This window comes from Pyxicephalus adspersus, chromosome 4, assembly GCF_032062135.1.
Source record: "Pyxicephalus adspersus chromosome 4, UCB_Pads_2.0, whole genome shotgun sequence".
NCBI classification, from domain to species: domain Eukaryota; kingdom Metazoa; phylum Chordata; class Amphibia; order Anura; family Pyxicephalidae; genus Pyxicephalus; species Pyxicephalus adspersus.
Genome location: NC_092861.1, coordinates 86299357 through 86318764, shown reverse-complemented (window position 1 = coordinate 86318764; position 19408 = coordinate 86299357). Strand labels below are relative to the sequence as shown.

At 40.3% G+C, this 19408-nt stretch overlaps 2 protein-coding genes across 5 annotated transcripts in view; one reads left to right on the top strand and one right to left on the bottom strand.

The window, feature by feature from the left end:
• Positions 1-6057, top strand: part of ECHDC1 (ethylmalonyl-CoA decarboxylase 1) — a 31172-nt gene extending 25115 nt beyond the window's left edge. For all 4 annotated transcript variants that reach the window (XM_072408871.1, XM_072408874.1, XM_072408873.1 and 1 more), the window contains 3 exons: positions 528-580; positions 4414-4494; positions 5271-6057. In XM_072408871.1, coding sequence (XP_072264972.1) covers positions 528-580; positions 4414-4494; positions 5271-5673 — 537 coding nt within the window. In that variant the 3' untranslated portion in view covers positions 5674-6057. The remainder of the gene's footprint in view (positions 1-527; positions 581-4413; positions 4495-5270) is intronic.
• A 2667-nt stretch (positions 6058-8724) lies between these two features.
• Positions 8725-14493, bottom strand: RNF146 (ring finger protein 146). The gene is made up of 2 exons (XM_072408870.1): positions 14361-14493; positions 8725-12692 (listed from the first exon to the last, which is right to left on the bottom strand). Exon 2 carries the CDS (start codon positions 12689-12691, stop codon positions 11651-11653), a length of 1041 nt encoding a protein of 346 aa, XP_072264971.1. The 5' UTR covers position 12692; positions 14361-14493; the 3' UTR covers positions 8725-11650.
• Between the last annotated feature and the right edge of the window lie 4915 nt (positions 14494-19408).

Below are 19408 nucleotides of genomic sequence, written 5' to 3'. Positions count from 1 at the left end.
ATCGCATTTTTAGCCCTAAAAATACATATGCAGTCTTTGTGGTAGCCACGCAGTTTAGACAAAATATCGAAAGACAAAAAAACCCACAAAATTAAATTTAGCTTATTTGGCACTCACCACTTAAGTAGTTGAAACTTGTGTTCATCTACAGTAATGTAAGCTTATTTGTTATGCAGTCAGCACGGTGTCTTTCTATTGAGAATATTACATAATTGGGACTAATTAGGCTAGGTTGTCAGCAACAAACAACACCCTTTCATAGTTGAACCGGCTATAGATCTGACACTGAAATACCATGCGGGAGGAAAATTACTAAATCTCAAGTCAAGATATTTACAGTGGAGGTCTGAATTTTTAAATCAGCGTTCACTTTCAGTAATGTGTACCAACCAATCAGCATTCACGTTTTACTGACCTAATTAGGTATAGTGTATTGTTGTTGTTGGGAAATACAGTTTGCAACTATTTTTCCTAATTGTTACTTTGCAAATGTTACATCTGTGATTTCTTTTTCCTTGTGTACATAGGATGGGATTCTAATGTGCATGTTAATGCAGAACACTCTGACAAGACTACAGAGGTAGTGTACACTTTTACACATTTTACCACTGTAATGCTTTATGAAGGTTATATTAAGAGGAAATAAATACACAGCTTAACAAAAAAAATTTTTTTCACTTGCCAAGGATTTTTTAATAAATTTAGTGAATTTCAGGTCTGCTGAATCTAGAAATGGCATCAGTTTCATTGAATTGGCTCTAGTTCTTGTGATACAGGAATCGAAATAGACGATTTTACCAACAACAAATGTTAACACTGCATATTATTATCAATCTTTATTTACACCAATGTTTTGCTTTCTATATAATAAATGAAGCAATATTTTCATGAAACTTTCAGACGACCTGTGCCGCATGGTGTTGATCTTCCTGTCACACATGGAGAGACAGGACCACTAGGGGTTGCTATGGCTTGCACGGAGGTGGTGTGAGCCCTGAGAAGGGCCAAGGCGCAGAGTCTAAGCAGTAACCAGGTTTTCTCCAGAGCCTCTGATGGTGAGGATGTTGCGCAGCTGGTTACTGCCAGGTTGGAGTCCTTGGGCACACCAAGGTGGGGAAAACACAGTACCAAATCACAGCGCAGAAAGATAGTCAAGTAAACCCGGGGTCGAGGCAGGCAGCAAGCAAGAGAGGTCAGGTCACACGCCAGGGATCAATAGCCAGGGATTCAGGAGACAGACACCAGTGGCACAGAGGCCACTGCTGGCACAGGGACAGGGGCAATAGGAGGCACAGGTGATGCAGGGATATCCACAGACTGACAGGAACACTGGAACAGCTCAGGGAAGTTGGCTGGGAACCAACAGACTGGACAATGAGGGGCTAACACAGGAGCTGGACACAAGAAACACTGGATTAAGCAACAGGTGTACAAGAACTAGCTCACAGAGATAGGGGCTCGGCACTAGTGAAGACTTGTTGCACAAACACAAAGTGCAGTCTGTGAGCTAGCTAAAGAGCCAGGGCTGATCAAGAGGCTATTTTCTGATTGGCCAGCAGATTGGACAGAAATGATAAAGCAGAGGCCCGCCCAGCGTCAGAACTGCCCGCATGCGCAGGAGAGAGATGCCTGCCCTTTAGTAAGGAAGAGGTAAGTGTGACAGTTCCCAAACCAGTGTTCAGGACATTCCCTGATATTCCTGTATCTGACATGGAGGAAATACAGGCTTTGGAGTGTAATCCAGGAGTTAGCAGTGGAAATGAATATAAAAGAAGTGTTTCATCAAACCAGCAGTTCTCCCAGGAAGAGCTCAATGATTTATTACATGACCTAAGCTCGTCAAAACAAGCATCTGAACTTTTAGCATCCAGGGAAAAAGAAAACAACTGGAAATAAAAATAACAGTTTATCAGACAAGAGAGGTGACACTGCTACCATATTTCAGTGAAGATGGAGACGTTGTGTTCTGTTGTAACATCCCTCGGCCACTAGCCCATATGGGAGTACCGGAATACTGAGCAGAATACTGACGGCTTTTCAAAGACAGTTCCACTCATAGAACATATAGAAGTTTGAAATCTGTTTTATGAATATAAAAATAGCAAAATGGTCTTTGCTATCATGAACACCAATGTTCCATAAGTGTTGATTTAAAAATGGTGAACTTCCTACTTGGACAGCAAAGTGGATACACAAAGTACTCATGTTTCATCTGCTTGTGGGATAGTAGAGTAAAGCAGGATCACTGGAAAAAGTTACTTGGCCTCCAAGGGAAAACATGAAAAAAAGGTGCAGTGAACCTCATTAACGAGCCGAAAGTTGACAAAGAAAAAATCATTCTCCCTCCACTACACATAAAGTTGGGATTAATGAAGCAATTTGTTAGAGCTCCGAACAAGGACAGTGATTGCTTCAAATACATTTGTAGATTCTTCCCTGGATTGAGTACTGAAAAATTTAAAGCAGGAATCTTTGATGGACCCCAGATTTGGAAACTGATAAATTATTAAAAACTTGACAATTTACATGACTGATACTGAAGCTTTTGCCTGGCACAGCTATGTCATGGTTATCAAGAACTTCTTGGGTAACCATAAAGCACAAAATTTACAAAGAACTGGTACAAAACTTGCTCTTGAACTTTAAAAATTTGGGTGCTACTATGAGCATAAAGGTACATTATACCCAAACCCATTTGTCAAATTTCTAAAAAACCTTGGAGATTTCATTGAGGAACAAGGGGAGAGGTTCCATCAAGATATAAAGGTGATGAGAGAAAGGTATCAGGGCAGATGTGATAGACACATGATGGCAGACTACTGCTGGAGCCTTCAACGTAATTGTCCTGATCATCAACATAAAAGGAAATCATACAAACTGAGCTTTTCAATGACTTCTCTGTGATTAGTTCTGTAAATATACTGAATATATAATATATTGACATTAAGTATTTCAAAGATCTAATTTTGTATACGTAGGCATATCTAGTTTAATTTTGCCTAATTTTCATGTTTCATTAGTTTTCTATGAGGTTATTATTGAGGTCATTATTTCAAAAACTAGAGCCAATCTAGCAAAACCAGTACCATATTTGGAATCTGTGCATCAAACATAACCTAATATGACAAGGAAAGGATAGAAAAATTAGCAGCTCTTTATGGCAAACTTGATAAAACTAGATCTAGTTTTACCGAACCTAAAATGACTTTAATCTGTTTGGCAAGAAAATGTTTGTTGACCAGTGTTACAGAAGGGTACTTATGACTTAAGGACAATTTAGGAAAGTATCAATGATCTGTAGGAAGATTGTGTGTGTATGTATTTAATATACTTGTCTCCATGCTGTCCTGTTTTTAGGATCTTATTCTCTGAAATCTGTAATCTGAGCTCAGTGGTACCATTAGCCGACTGCTTCTGGTCCCTGCACATGACTTGAAATAGCTGGCTCTATAGTCTCCTATTGAACCAACAACATCCCACAGTCTTTACTGTAACTGTAGTTGTATCAATTATAATACCTGATAAAAAAACTGACTGATGGAGTTCTGAATCTTGATCCTTCAATTATTAAATTAGCCAAGACTTTGTGTTCCTTATGAAGTGGTAAAATGTAGACTATGCAAACGAAAAATCACTAAACACAGAAAAAACTTCTAATACCCTTAGGGCTCATTCCCACTAATGTGTTAGGATAATGCACTTATTTACATGCAGACATGTGTTATCCTATTTTGCAGCAAATACCATCACGTTTGGTGCGCTGCATTGCCAGGGATTCTTAGTGATACCCAAACCACACCTTACTCGATCAATTTAGTACAGCAACGCATTATGATTTTAAAATAAAAAAAATTATGATTTTTTGTGTGTGTGTTGTAGTATGTTATGCAACCCATGGCATCCTGCTTGTCATTGTGGGTGCTCTAAAAATGAAATCAGTGGAAATGAGCCCTAGTTTCTCAGCTCTTCTGTCTTGCCAGATTGATTGGATCAATATGTAACATTTAGATATGGACCTACAGAAGAAGTCAGTTGAGGCTTTGCAGGGTAACAGCAATTTGACAACTCAGAAAAGCATCACCTAATAAGAAGACACAGGAGGTATCTGTAGTGCACATTCTTCCTTTTCCAATTGGCTCAAGCATGAGCAGTTGCTTTAGAACCCAGAATAAGTGGTATGTTTTGGGCTCCCAGGCGCTGTTTCCCATAATCTGCAAGTATTTTAAGATTGTTAGAGTTATTATGCACAGTCTAATGGCTTCCCTCACCTTAGTGAGCCACTGGAAGCTTCCAGGAAAAGGGAGCTCCTTTCCCACAAGATAATCATGTTGCTTTTAGTTGCATTGTAAACCACAGGTTCACCACAAAACTATAACATATATACTTTAAAATTTGTTGTATTTTGCTTTTTAGATTACCACTAATTAGTGTTGCATTAGTTCAAGGAAAAGCATTAGGAGGAGGCGCTGAATTATGCACAGCATGTGATTTCAGGTATGTATTCCTAAGTTTCTGATTTTTCTGCATGATCACCACACTGTATTTAGCATTATTTGGCAAGCAGAAGCTCAATTAACTGACCACTGCCTTTTGTAGCTGCACTTTAAAAAAATGTCAATTGGCAGATGATATTATCACTTTTAAAAGGAGCTGAAAGAAATTTAGGAATTTTCAGGCTACAGTTTTTGTTCTGTGTGGATTTTTCTAACTTTAAAGAGTTTTATTCTGTATCTGTCTATAGGTCAGAAAGTAAAGATAAATGGGAAAAAACAAAAAGTAGGAATTGTTTTAACTTTTCCCTAGCAGTTAATATTTCACCTTTACCTAATCCAAAAAGCTGAACTCCAGCCCATAGTCTTCATGGAGTTGTACAAACTCACCTGCACAGAAATCGCTTGTGGGGTTTTCATAGTGTGCACTGGAAGCGGCCTTAAGCTGGGTGCAATGTAAGAAGAGGTAAAGGTAAGCTGTTTAGGAGGGGTGCAGGGGGATGTAGATGTGATCTGCAGTTAAATGGGAAGGGGTTGTGCATAATCCAAGGTGGAAAGGGTGCCAAGGAGATCAGTGGTGAAGAGGTAGAAAAGGTGATCATTTTTCTGTGGTATCTTATGTTGCAATATGATCGAAACTTGGAAAAATAGATATTTTAATATATATTATTAAATAGATATTTATTTACCTTGCCTTCATATAATATGGTATTTTATTATATTTTCATATGATCAATTATAAATCCTAATAATAAAGGCATTTTGTGTATTCTACTGCAGGTTGATGACAGAAGACAGTGAAATCCGCTTTGTCCATAAACTTATGGGTTTGGTTCCAGGTTGGGGTGGAGCTACAAGATTAATTCAGCTTGTTGGAAGCAGAAATGCCCTGAAACTACTTAGCAGCACTCTCCGCGTTCACCCTCAATATGCATTAAATATTGGCCTTGCTGATGACATTTTATCATCTGGGACTGATGGACCATTGGAGAAAACTCAAACATGGATAGCATCATACACAAAGGGAGCAGCTGAAGTGAACAGAGCAGTAAAAAAAGTAATAACCTCTGGAAGGGAGAAGTTAATTGAGGATTCCCTGAGGTCGGAGAAGGATATTTTTGGAACTGTGTGGGGTGGGCCAGCCAATATGCAGGCATTGGAAAAAGGAACAAAACACAATTAAGTAAAGATATTTTAAAAATAAATATAACCGAGCAGATTTTAAATGATGAATTACTTAATGAATGTATGACATACACAATTTGCAATCATTGAGTCTCTGTTTACTTTACTGTGTTAATTGAAAAACATTCTTCCAGTTTGACCTGTAATGTGTTACTATTATAGTTTTACCTTTCTGAAGTAAAACATTATGTATTAGTAATCAGGGATAATGGTTTAAAACAAATCCACTAGTCAGAGAAAAAAAAACACTTTAAAGCTCAAAGTTGTGATTTCTGGTGAACTGATAATTCAAAAGATTGAGAAAATCAAAACTGATACAAACCCAGGACCATTTTGTTTATTACAAACAAAAATAAAAAGCTTAAAGTTACATTTTTCATTACAGAAGACACTGTATATATTTTAAATGTTTCAGTGAGCATTTGTGGGAGTTGCATCATTCTGACTTGGCCAAGCAAAATAGACTTCAAACCTGGTAAAGGCTGAGCAAGATTGGAAGTATTGATGGAGTAACTGGGGGGAAGGTAATTGAAAATCTACAGAAACTAGTAGAACTTTCCTCTGATAAACAAACATGCTTAATGCATTATAGCCTCCAAAAACACAAACTTTTTTTTTTGTGTGTCCATATTGCAATTCAATAGAATGCTGCTAGGTAGGAAAGCCCCCCATGTTTTATTTGTATGTAGCAGAACAGGTCAAGCTTATACTTGATTATTTGCAATTATATAAACTGCTTTGTTTTGTCTTTACTATCACGACACTGATCACATAGGAAAAATGCTGAGAATAATTCCTATGGGGTTTGTGAGGTTTTCCTTGTATTTTCCATATATTTGGGTCACTGCTTTTGTTTTCTTTTTATTGTTTTAATTGTTGTTTACTGCATTATCTTTTGGCTATGTTTACAGTGCCAAGATATGAAAACAGACCAAAATCACTGTTGCCTTAAGGCACAGGTGTCAAACACAAGGCTTGCGGGCCGAATCTGGCCGTTTTTTTTGACTGCGCCGCATTATTTGCAGGCTGGAGGACCCAGTCCCAGAAAGCTAGGTAAAAGCAGGGCAGTCCACACAAGTGCCTGACTGCGCTGCAGGCAGAAGGACCCAAGTTGCTTCTTCACACTCCTGTCGAGACCCAGTACAAAGCATGACTGTGTCAGAGTCCCGATCCTGCTGCCAGTATTATGTTGCTGCTGCTCCAGGAATGGAATCTCAGTGGGATGCTAAATTTGCAATGTCTTCAGTCTCAGACACAAGCCTCCACCTCAGCACAGTCAGTGCCTCTATTCCCCTCACAGAGACAGGCCAGGATAGGTCAGGTACACCAACCTCAGAAAAGGCTGCTAAGAACAAAAAAGCTATCACTCCCAAAATGTCCAATACGAGAAAATTTGATGCAGAAGTGAGCCTATAACCTCTCTGATTCACACCACCACTATTTTCTCTTGGTTTTCTGTTGTTCACTTCAGCTATTGCACACTGGAAGCCTGCAGGGCATCTGTTTCCAATCCCCTCAATTTACAGACCTGACCTTAAAACAAAGGCCTAATGACTGCTCAATGTTCTACAATTGGCTTATCTTAGAAGGAACAATAGAGTTGTTATATCTTTCCAATAATTACAGAATAGGGTGCTGTTATCCACTGAAGAAAAAAATGTTGAAATTATATATACAGGCTTTAGTCATTAACTATCAGAACATAAAAAGCATCTGGTACTTAGCAGGTTCTAGATAATCAAATCTAACCTCAGATGTAAAACAACACACAACAGAATTATTTAACAAAAATGGAGCTATAATGCAAAATCCATCAGTGAAACTAGGTGATTAAATATTTATTAGCTTGATTGCTCATTGAGGTTTGCAGGCATTTGTTTTTAAAGGTCTGGACTTTCTTTGACCAGGCTATTACAACACCTTGATTTTTTTTCAGCCATTCTAGACCATGCAAAACAAACCAAAATTATCACTCTTCCACTACCATGCTTGGCAGTATGAGGTGTTTATCAAACAGGGCATTGTGCATTATGGCCAAACTTTTCCAACTTGGTCTTATCTGTTCAGAAAGTCTTATGGTTTGCTCAGAAACAACTATGCAAACTTAAGCCATGCCACCATATTCTTTTTAGAGAGGTGAGGCTTTCTACTATATTTCTCATACATGTTCTATCATTTTCTATTTGTACGGTTGTACAGTCTGAGATGTAGCTCTTGGATTTTTGCAATTTACCCAAGCATTATATGGTCTGACCTTTGGCAAATTTGTTGTAATGTTCACCCCGGGACAATTGGTAACTGGCTTGAATGTTTTTCACCTATGAATATTCTTTCTCGTTGTAGTGTGATGGACTTCAGATTGTTTGAAAATTACCCTATAATCCTTCCCAGATTAATGGGTAGCAACAATTGTTTCTCTAGAATCATTGCTGATAGCTTTTCTCTACGGGATTGTGTTAACACACATCTGAATGCTCCAGACCTGGGAACTACCAAAATTTGCAGATGATCAATGAATCAAGTGCCTTCGATTAGTAGAACTTGGCTGCTACTTAGGCTATCTACACACATACAATAATTGTCTTTGGAAAGGATCTTTCACAATCCTTTCCAACGACTGCAAGATGCAGGAACAAGTGCTGTACATACTGCACCGTTCTGCTCTATGGAGAGGGGAGGGGGAGAACAACTGTGGCTGGGCTGGGCCCTGGGCTGATTATTGGACGAGAACCATTGCAGGTGTGTACCCAGCCTTAATATTTTAGTTCCGATAGAAGTGAGCAGGGTGCACCTAATTTTTCAAAAACTGCTTCTGCATTTTAACTTGGCACGGTGAACCATGTCATGTGTTGTTCTTCTGAAGTTGTATTTACCTGCTAAGGACCTGGTGATTTTTTTTTCTTATTTCCCGACATGCAAATCCTTGGAACTGAAATTTTCTGTATTTTTTTTTCCTCTTCTAGTGACTGTGTGCGCACACACAGATTATATATATGCGCACACACACCAGATGCTTGTAAAACATTAAATAGAAATAACTAGAAAAGCATTTTGCTGATAAAATGTAATCTTTATTAAATTACAAATCTTGTAACAAAAACAAGACGACTTGAAGGAAAATTTTCTAAATACAGACTAGACAGCAAAGTCTAAGAAGGAAAAGGTGTAAAAATTGTCAACAAAAACAATATTAGCTCTTTATACATATGCTGCTGGAAGGTTGATCTAAAATGGAAGCCATTTGCGTATTAGACCACATTACTTTAAACTTACAAATACATGTCATTAAATAACATTTACTCAGCTCCTGGGCTTTGAAATATGGATCATCATTGTTGTAGTCAAACTCATGCAGAGTTAATTGATGGACATCTGGGCTTCAGTACAGAGAGCTTTAAGATGGTGGTTCTCTCTTGCCAATGAAGATGTTAGTTCAGTTACAATGTCACAACAGACTGGAAAACATGCCAAGCTACACAGTGTCAAAGTGAAGCCCTGCAACCGTAGTTGTGGGTTTAATTTTTTAATGAATATGAATTTTGCATTTATCTGTAGCATATTTAGATGGAATGGCAGCCTGTCACATCCAATTGATGGCCTAAACATAGTGAAGGAAATACATGAGAATGTATTTGTCCTTTAGAAAGAACCAGGAGAAGCAATTACAAAGCTAAACACACACACTCACACATACAACAGACAAGAAAAGACAAAGTGTAGAAGGAGATCAGAAGCATGAAGTGCTGAACAGGCCTGTGGTGTTTCATGTCATCCAAATGAAATGACTACTTACATCAATGCAATGTCATAGTAGCCAGACAAAAACAAAATTAGAATGCATCTTGATCACAGTTTTGGATTGAATATCCAGTATACACCGTACTTCAAATGATTTCTGGAATTTTTATATTACAGTAAACAGCTAAAACATAGAATTCAAGGCAGCAGAGAATAGCTATGAATGATAGTGGTAAACTTGGCAATAAAGGAAGTCACTACGGTCCAAACCAGTCAGTGGAGGACTGGCGTTTTTCAAAGGAACCTATTATTAAAAACTGAGGTGGGTGTTCTATCATTTGTGTTCTAAAGAAGTTTGTTTTTTTAATATTAATAACTACACTGCAATTACTGCAATACATTGTTATAAATACCCAGTACTGAAATTCTTCCACTAGAATAAATAGGACAATCTATAGGCAGAAACTTTTTTGTTATAAAAAGGTACCAAGCAAAGAAAATACATCCATGGGACAAATGTATGAATGTTTTGGGTTGTTTGCTTTCAGATAAGACAGAATATTACACTTCATACATGTCAGCTTTCCTGCACTGCTCTGTAACATGCTGAAATATTCATACAGGAAAGACATTATCCTCCCTCACCATGATAAACATAAAAGTTATTTATTGTCTCTGTAGTAATGACTGTTCATCCATATTGCTCATTATGTAGTTCTGCTCTGTATATTCAGAACTAGCTGGTATGCTTAAATGAAATCTTTTGCATAGCAAAACATGATTGTGTCCTAAAGAAAACAACTCTTAAGCCACGATCTAGTGCCATGGCAATGACTATTTAACAAATTTAGGGTCATTGCTCCAGAGACAGAAATCAGGTAATGCCTTTCATAGCCATGGCAGATTGATGAACGAAGTCAATGGACCACTATACATGTCAGGTGGGTAAAACCGTATGTGCACATTTGCAGTATTTATTTTATCATTTATTGATAAACAGTGCTAAAGAACTTAAACCCACATAAATGTCCTCCAAACCACATCTTTCAAGTAAAAAAGACAGAATATGTGCATATGAATGTATGCCAATACTCGGAGAAGTGGAATTAAAGTTCCATTATAAATATTTGTGATCAGTCAGAGCTATATTACACAAAGGGGCAGGTGATGTCCCTTCTGAAATAAGCATTCTTACCTGCCTGAACGCTACGTGGAACAGTCAAAATGCAGGCACAGCTCTGCGTTGGTAGCCAGGATACCCGGCACATCCCAGCTTCCCCTGTGCTTGGTGGAACTTAACCTCCCTAGCAGTCTAATTCCCTCAAAACTTCCATGCAAAAAGCAGTACAATTTTTTGCAAGGAAATTTATTTTTCATTGTAAGCTATAACTCTTAGGCACAACTCACTGATATTTAATACATTTAAAAATAAACTTTAAATAACAAAACACAAAAATCTGTTAAAAAAAAAATATTTAATTTAAACATGTAATGTAACTGTATAGTGGCATGTATATTATATATATAATAATAATTATATATATTGTATGACGATTTCTTTGTTACTATTGACCTTCATGAAATAAGATGATTAGAGCGCAACTTTTTCTGGGTCAGCGTCTTCAAAGAATTAAAGACACTGGATCAATATAAAAGTCAAACAACTAGCATATTCAGGTGCAATGGCAGCATGCTTTTATCTCACAGTCTATTCCTAGTGCTTTGGATAAATCTTTTTCAGAACTCCCAGAACCCAGTCTGATCAAGGAGCTATACAGCAGTCGTATTAGATTTTAATTCACAAAAAAAAAAAAAAAATGGATACCAGTAGCATCAAAAAGCTTATTGATTATCCAACTTCCATTGAGTTGTGACAATGAAGCCATAAATACTGTAAGTAAATGACACCTTGGACTTTGATTATTTTGCTTTTACAAGATCAATAAATATTGTTGTTTAGTTACTGTCTGATGAAAACAAATAACCATACCTCCCAGTTTACAGAACCATAATATGATAGAATCACATAGGCCAGTTCAGCACTCCAACTCCATCTCTTCACCCATCTACTAATAAATAGACCTTCCAGCTTAAAAATGAAAGAAATCAAGATATACTTCATGTTAAGGGGTCAGTATTTTTTTTTTTAATTCAATAACCCGCTGTCTAGGTCTGAGCTCAATCCTAAAGCAGTGACACCTTGCATGGCTTGTTAAAAGCACAGGAACCTCACTTACTTAAACTTCAGTGACCGTGCACTGTCCATCAGGTCTCCTAGACCTCACACTGGTACTCTGTGCACCGTTAGCTGCTGCAGCCACATGATCTGGTGCTTGCTGCATGGCCCCTATAACGGTGTGTCTCTGCTGAACAAGAAATGGGTTCTGTGGAAGTGAAAGTATTCCTTGATCACTGCTGTCATCAGATTCAGGGTCATCTACAGTGGTATTAGGAGGTGGCACTCTGCCTGCAAGCTGTGGAAGTCCTTCTTCACCTTCCCCCATGTTATTTCTACTCGTATCCTGATCCCCGATTTGAAGTTGGGAAAACGCACTGTCAAGTGAAGTTCCATCAGTTTGCGAGTTTGCAGGGGGTGAATTTGCAGTCTGACCACCAAGGGATGTATGAGGTCTTACAGGCAAAATAGCAGTAGGCTGTCCTGATGTTGCTATGTTATCTGCACCGTCAGCTGAGCTTTCTCGAGCAGCATTTACATTTGCTGTATCACAGTCTAGTCGTAGCCCAGCAACACCTTTTTTTGGTATGTCCACAATATCCCTTTTCATCTTTCTGCGGCGTCCATGCTCGTTTCGTCGGTACTGCACCATGTTCTCGAAATCAGCTACATAAAGAAAACCAGCTATCAACATCTCGGTGTTCTTTTTGCCTTTTGTGAAGGCATCTTCCAGCTCTCTGCTTGTCCTCTCATCATACTGCCACCAACCATTTCTTCCCTCATAGTACCAAGCATATTCTCCATTCCCTCTGCTGGCAGATTTTAGTTCCTCGGGAGAAAGCAAAGTTGGCTTATCCAGGAAGTCCTCGGGGATCTCTTGCCTGCACAGTGCACATCTCCTTCCAAGCCATGAGGCTCCTTTCACACACAGATAACAAAATATATGCTTGCAAGGAAGACTGACTGGATGAACACAGGTCTGGAGGCAGATAGCACATTCAGGGACTGCAAGGCCTGGGGCACCATTGGAACAAGCTTCTCCTAGTTTCTTGTTTGTGGGTAACATATTTGCAGTGTGGCTAACTTCACCACAACCAGCCATCCTGGTAAAGATTTAAAACATAGCAAGTTACATTACATAGGAAAATCAGTATTTGAAGCTAAATTATAGACATTTATTACAATTATAGACATGAAATAATGGATGTAATGTATTCAAATGATATAAATCAGATCATTTCAGAGGCACCATCTTTTTAGTGACCACACATTTTGTATTATAAAGCCCCACTCACCAATCCCAACAACTGTATGCCCGCACAGACATTGGACTGGCACATCACCACATATCATAACATCCTGAATCTTGTTATTAGATAATAGAGCGATCTAGAATAGTTATTGGCCATAAGTGTGAGGGCAGAAACACAGAAGCTGGTTCATGACTTTGCTTGGGGTGCCATAAAAGGGTTTTATGGAAACATAGGTGTCTGTGATCAGGTGACGTATTGCTGCTATAAGGGGATCAGCTGGCTCTTTCCACAACAAGATAGTTGTAAGCTATGGCAGATTTGTCCTTCCGGGTGTCTTTTTTCTTTGCCCGGAACTCTATGAGTATGTTCCACAGGCGTGTACACAAAATTTTAAAGAGGAGGAGTTTTTTTTTTTTTGTTTTCTTCTGTACTTTGCATGTCTTAGATGCTAAAACCAAAAGCACTGTTCTGCTTTACCTAAAAAGTACACATTACAGCACCAGTATCACAAAAATATTCTGATCGGTGTATGTGCTTGCCATTTATTACTATAATTATTATTAAACAGTATTTATATAGCACCAACATATTGCACAGCTCTGTACATTAAATAGGGGTATGTAGCACACAAAGTAGATAGCTTTTTTGTTTTCATTTTTAAAAAGAACCACATTTATGTACAGGGCAGACTGTATACAGAGAGTGATAATGCTTAGGAAAAACTACCACTAATTGATAAAGATTATAATCAAAGCAGATGTCAAATATTGACTAAATCAAATAGTCCATGGGTTGGCCCCTGAACTGAACCCCCCTTCCCCACATCTGCCTTGGACCAATAACATTACTTGGTTGTTCTTGTGTGTTTGTTATGTGAAATATCGCCCCAAACAGATGGGGATGAAACGCATCCCAATCTCTACCAAGTAACAAATCCTGATCTCCTGCCCGTAACACATCCCAATCTCTTCCAGTGTTCTCCCCAGCCCATTTTAGCTGGGCGCACCACCCTGCACTTTTCAGTAAGCACCCGGCTGTTTTTGGGTGGTTACGGATGAGCTGGGTCACAATACAGGTGCCGCCACCCGTCTACAATTTCTTGCCACCCAGCTTAAAATCATTTCTGGGTTAGCACTGTCTTCCCAGTAACACACCATAACATGGGAAGTCAGGCCCTGGCTGGGGCGGTGAGATGACACTGAAGATGCTGCTGATACCCGGGTCACACAATTCCAGTGTCAGCAGAGCAGGATGACAAATGTGTTGCAGATAAAACAGCTCATATACTAGATTTACTCGTTATTTTACATTCATTCTGCCATAGAAACACAGATGTGGAATAATGATCACGTGATAAGTCACCCCATCCCTTACACCCATCACACTCCCCACTCCCCCCTCCTGCTTATGGGGGGACTGATGACGACCTATAGGTCTGAGCCCCTTTTCAGCAGAATGACGTGCACTCAGCAAAACAATTATTTACAATAATACCCCTCGACTGACACAACAACATACCTCTCCACAGCACCGTGCGAAACGGCACTACCCACCGTCAATCGTTGTGACGAACAATAACCCGGAAGTGTGTAGATGAACTACTTTACCCCAAACATCATTTCCCTTCCGCGTCTATCCCCGCCCAGCGGTCTCTTCCAGCCAATAGCCGAGCTGTGTGATTCCAGCCAGTAGGAATGGAGATGCTTGTGGTCTGAGAGCTGTGATTGGCTGCAGTGTTGGCAGGGCTTTACGTGTTGTGTGGGAGCTCGGAAAACAGGTAGTAGAGGTGTACGATTCGTTTGCTGATTACAAAGTGAATGTACAAGATTCCTCTACTGCGTATAGTGACTGTGCAGGGCTCACTACAGCGTAGCTACATGAGGGAAACGTACTGAAACCTGCAATAACAGTGCATGTTATCTAATGAGGAATACTATGTAGTCATAGGAACACATTATTATTATTATTATTATTATTGGAGATATTCTTGGGTGTCTTGTCTGGGAAAAGTGACCACCAATTCACACCTAAGTTCCAATAATGACCAATGATTCAGTCCTTGATTCCAATAATTACCAATTATTCACTCCTAGATTCCAATAATGACCAATGATTCACTCCTAGATTCCAATAATGACCAATGATTCACTCTTGCTAGATGAGTAGTGTGGGGTTAATTTAAGGCCAAATTTGGGAAATATAATATATCCAGCTGCATGTGTTTGGGAGGAGCACCCATAAAAATCTGTACAAATATAAGAAGAACATACAAACTCCATGCAGATAGAGTCCTGGTCGAGATTTGAACCTGTGGCCCTATTATTAATAATAATAATAATAATAATAATAAACAGTATTTATATAGCGCCAACATATTACGGAGCTCTGTACATTAAATAGGGTTGAAAATGACAGACAGATACAGACAGTGACACAGGAGGAGGTGTGGGAAGTAACACAATATAAGTCCCCTAGTGCTGCATGGTGAGAGTGTTAGACACTACACCAACCATAACTGGAGAGGCCATTTGAGTACGGTGAATTTTTTGTCATGTTAAAAAAAAAACAGTTTAACATGGTTTAACTTTCATTGGTGCATTATTCTGCGTGAAATAGCCTTCAGAAGATTAATACCCAGGAGTAAAAAGGGATGAACATGGCCAGCAACAATACTAAAGTAGTGAATGTGGTATTTATGCTGTGGCATTTAAAGTAGTACTGAACTTGGTGGGCGGTGAGCTTCTGCTCTATTGTGCAAGTATGCACAGTATATTTGTAGATTACAGATTTAACTGTTTGCAGGAGCCACTTAAAACATTGCACAGTCAGTAGTAAGGGGCTCAAATTGTGCCAAGAGAATATCCTCCCACACCATTACACAAGCAGCTGGAAGCATTGGTATAAGGATTTGTTAGTGGGCTTTATTATAATTTCTGTGTTAATAAAAATCAATTTCCCTTTCTGATATCCTTATATCCTTATGTACATAATGCAAAATTGATAGTGGACATAGTTGCCCAGGTCCTAAAGCAGCAAAGCAACCCAAAACTAAAACCATACTTTACAATTGCTATGAAGTTCTTCACCTAAAATGCTGTCTTCAGTTTTTGCCAAACACACCTACTGTTACTGTGATTTGGATTAAAAAGGCCATAACACAGAAGTCTTTGCCTTTATGTTTTAATGGCAAATTTTTAATGACAAAGACCTTGAAAAGCTTTTCATATTCAACAGCTCTTGGTAGATTAACTCATTTCATTTAAACTTTTTACAGTTTTGGATTGTCTCCCTAGGTAGAGTGGAACTAAACAAAAACTCACACTAGCCTTTCTTTCCACAGAGTCCCCGATTTCTCATCCTCGTTTGATTCCCGCACTGTCCTAGAATCGACCCTCGTCGAAAGAAGCGCCGGGTGCCTCCTTCTTGCTGTTTTTTTCCTTCTTCTGGCTATGTCACCTGATCTCACACTTCACAGGCGCAAGATCAGGTGATAAAGCCTGCTGTAAATGGAAACGCCAGTGTGAATTCAGCCTAACTTTAGATGTGGTCTCCTTTATATAGGTAAAGAGTCCAGTATATCCCACGTTGGCTCAGCTTCCCTCTTCTTTCCGATGCACACTCCTTCATGCGTTTCGTTCAGCACTGCCATGCTCTTTCTTCCAGGTGCTTCCTCACATCACCCAATCAGGTGGTTTGTCTTCCTGAAATGTAAAATAAGAAAAGTTACAATCTGACTTTGTATGTGTGAGATAGAGCACTTTTTTTACATTATAGAAAACCACCTGATAATGCATTACCAATGTCAAGTATGCACAGAAGGAGCAGCCCACAGCCACCTGGGATATGTGATACAAGTGTGAATTTCCCCTTCAGTCTTTACCATCATGGCAGTAAAGATGGAAGAGGATCGGTCCTCCTCCCAAAAATAAAAAAATATAAACATTTTTCTATTATATAAAAGGGAATGTAATTCTTTATATACTAATAAAATGTGGTGATGCTTTATGAGCATCATTCATGTGAGCTGTCACATTTACCTCTTCCTCACTTAAGCACAGACACCTGATCTCCCTTGCTGCCTGTCTCGACCCTGGCCTTCCTCGACTATCCTTTTGCTTTGTTATTTGGTACCGTGTTTTGCCCACCTCAGTGTGCCCAAGAATGGCAACCTGGCAGTTTCCAGCGCCTCAACATCCTCACCATCAGAGGCCCTGGAGAAGATTTGGTTACTGCTTAGACTCTGCGCCTTGGCCCTTCTCAGGGCTCACACCACCTCTGTGCAAGCCGTAGCGCCCCTTGGTGGACCGGTCTCTCCATGCGTGACAGTTTGCACGAACCACGTATACACCCTCCCAGACCTCCGCAGATCCCAACCAACTACTTCCCTAGAGGCTGATGCCCAGGAAGCTACTCAAACCCAGGTACTTCACCAGCTTCATGTGCTCACATGATGGATCAGCTTCTGGTCCCCTCCAGTGCTCCTGCTAAACCACCGGTCCTGGCCCAGTCTCCTGCTATACCAGGCCTCTGCACTTCACCTACCACCCCCACAATGATTTTCTGGGGATCCCAAGACCTGTTGTGGCTTCATCAACATTTTGAGCTTCAGCCACAAAGCTTTCCCACTGAACGGGCTAAAGTAGCATATGTGATATCCCTTCTTTCTGGGGAAACCTTGGCATGGGCGTCTCCGCTCTGGGAAAGGAATGATCCGGTCACCTGTAGCATTGAAGTTTCCCTGAGCCTTTTTAGGAGGGTTTTTGATTAACCCGTTTGGGCCTCCTCAGCAGCCAGTGCTCTCCTGCGTTTCCGCCAAGAGTCATTTACCTTGGGCCTATTCGCTGTTATGTTTTGCACTTTGGCGGCGCAGCTTGCCTGGAACAACAAGACCCTCCACGCTACCTTCTGGCAGAGCCTTTCTGATGGCTGGTCGAAAAATTCCCACTGTTCTGGATGACGTGGTCTTCCTGGCTACCCAGATTGATACATGTTTCCAGGAGAAATCTTACTCCTGAATCTCCAGTTGCCCCTGTTTCTCCTTCATCAGAAGTACCCATGCAACTGGGCTGAGGAGAGATCCCGGTGCCTATCTTCAGGTCTTTGCATGTACTGTGGATTGAAAGGTCACGGGAAACTTCAGCGCCTAGTATGCTTCGAGGGGGGAATGCTAGGTCACTCCTCTTTCCCCTCCACTCACCGTCCCTTAATACCAAGTCAGCTCCACAACAAAACGTCCACACTTGCCCTGAAGGCTTTCATCGACTCTGGGGCAGCAGGCAATATCATCCCTGCTACTCCTGTCAAGGAGTACGCCTGGCCTATGGAGCCAATGACTCAACCCCTGCTTATCTCTGTGGTGGATGGTACCATTCCCTCCTTTGGACTTATCCTCTTCCAAACCTTGCCCATGCAAATGATGTTAGGTGTGCTACTTAAGGAGACCTTAACCTTCCTTTTACTTCCCCAGGCCTCATCTGCAGCCATCATGGGACTCCCATGGCTTCAACAACACTCTCCAGTGTTAGATTGGTCTACTCCAGAGGTATTGGCTTGGGGTCCTTCTTGTGACTCTCTGTGTTTGACCAAGCTCCAACCTCTCAAGCCTCTTGCCCTTTCCATGTCAGGGTTGGCTACATCCATTGCAATCCAGTACCAGGACTTCCACGATGTCATCTCCAAAAGCCATGCCGAGCAACTTCCTCCCCATTGCTCCTATGTCTGTGTGATGATAGACCTCATATCTAATTCCACACCTCCCAGAGGTCGGGTATACCCCCCTCAGTTTTCTGGAAATGAAGGCTATGAGTGAATACAACCTGGAGAATCTGCAGAGAGGATTTATACGTAAATCATCTTCCCCTGCTGGCGCAGCTTTTTTTTTTTGTCTAAAAGAAGGATGGGACTCCTTGTCCTTGTGTTGATTACCTTAGTTTGAATGCCTTCACTATCAAAAACTGCTACCCACTGACCCTCATCTCTGAGCTCTTTGATCCTCTCCATGGTGCTCAGATCTTCACCAAACTGGACCTCTGAGGGGCCTACAACCTAATTTGGATCAAGGAGGGGGACGAATGGAAGACAGCATTTAATACCAGGGATGGGCATTATGAATATCTGATGATGCCCTTCGGTCTCTGTAATGCCCTGGCTGTCTTCCAACACCTTGTCAACGAAGTATTTGTGACCTTCTTTACATCTGTGTTGTTGTCTATTTGGATGACATTTTGATTTTCTCTCCTGACTCTCCTGACCTTTCTTTCTGGCCCAGTTCTGATTAGGCCAGATGTTTCCAAGCCCTTCTCAATAGAAGTAAATGCCTCCTCAGTCAAAGTGGGAGCTATTCCTTTCCAGACCCCCATCAAAGCTCAACAGCCATGTGCATTCTTTTCATGGTAGTTCTTCCCAGCAGGGAAGAATTACTTCATTGGAGATAGGGAGCTGCTGGCCAACAAACTCGCTCTCAAAGAATGGTGTTATCTTTTGGAAGGCTCTCCTCACATGGCCACTATTTTCACTGACCACAAAAACCTCCAATACCTACGGTTTGCTTGTTGCCTCAACCCTCG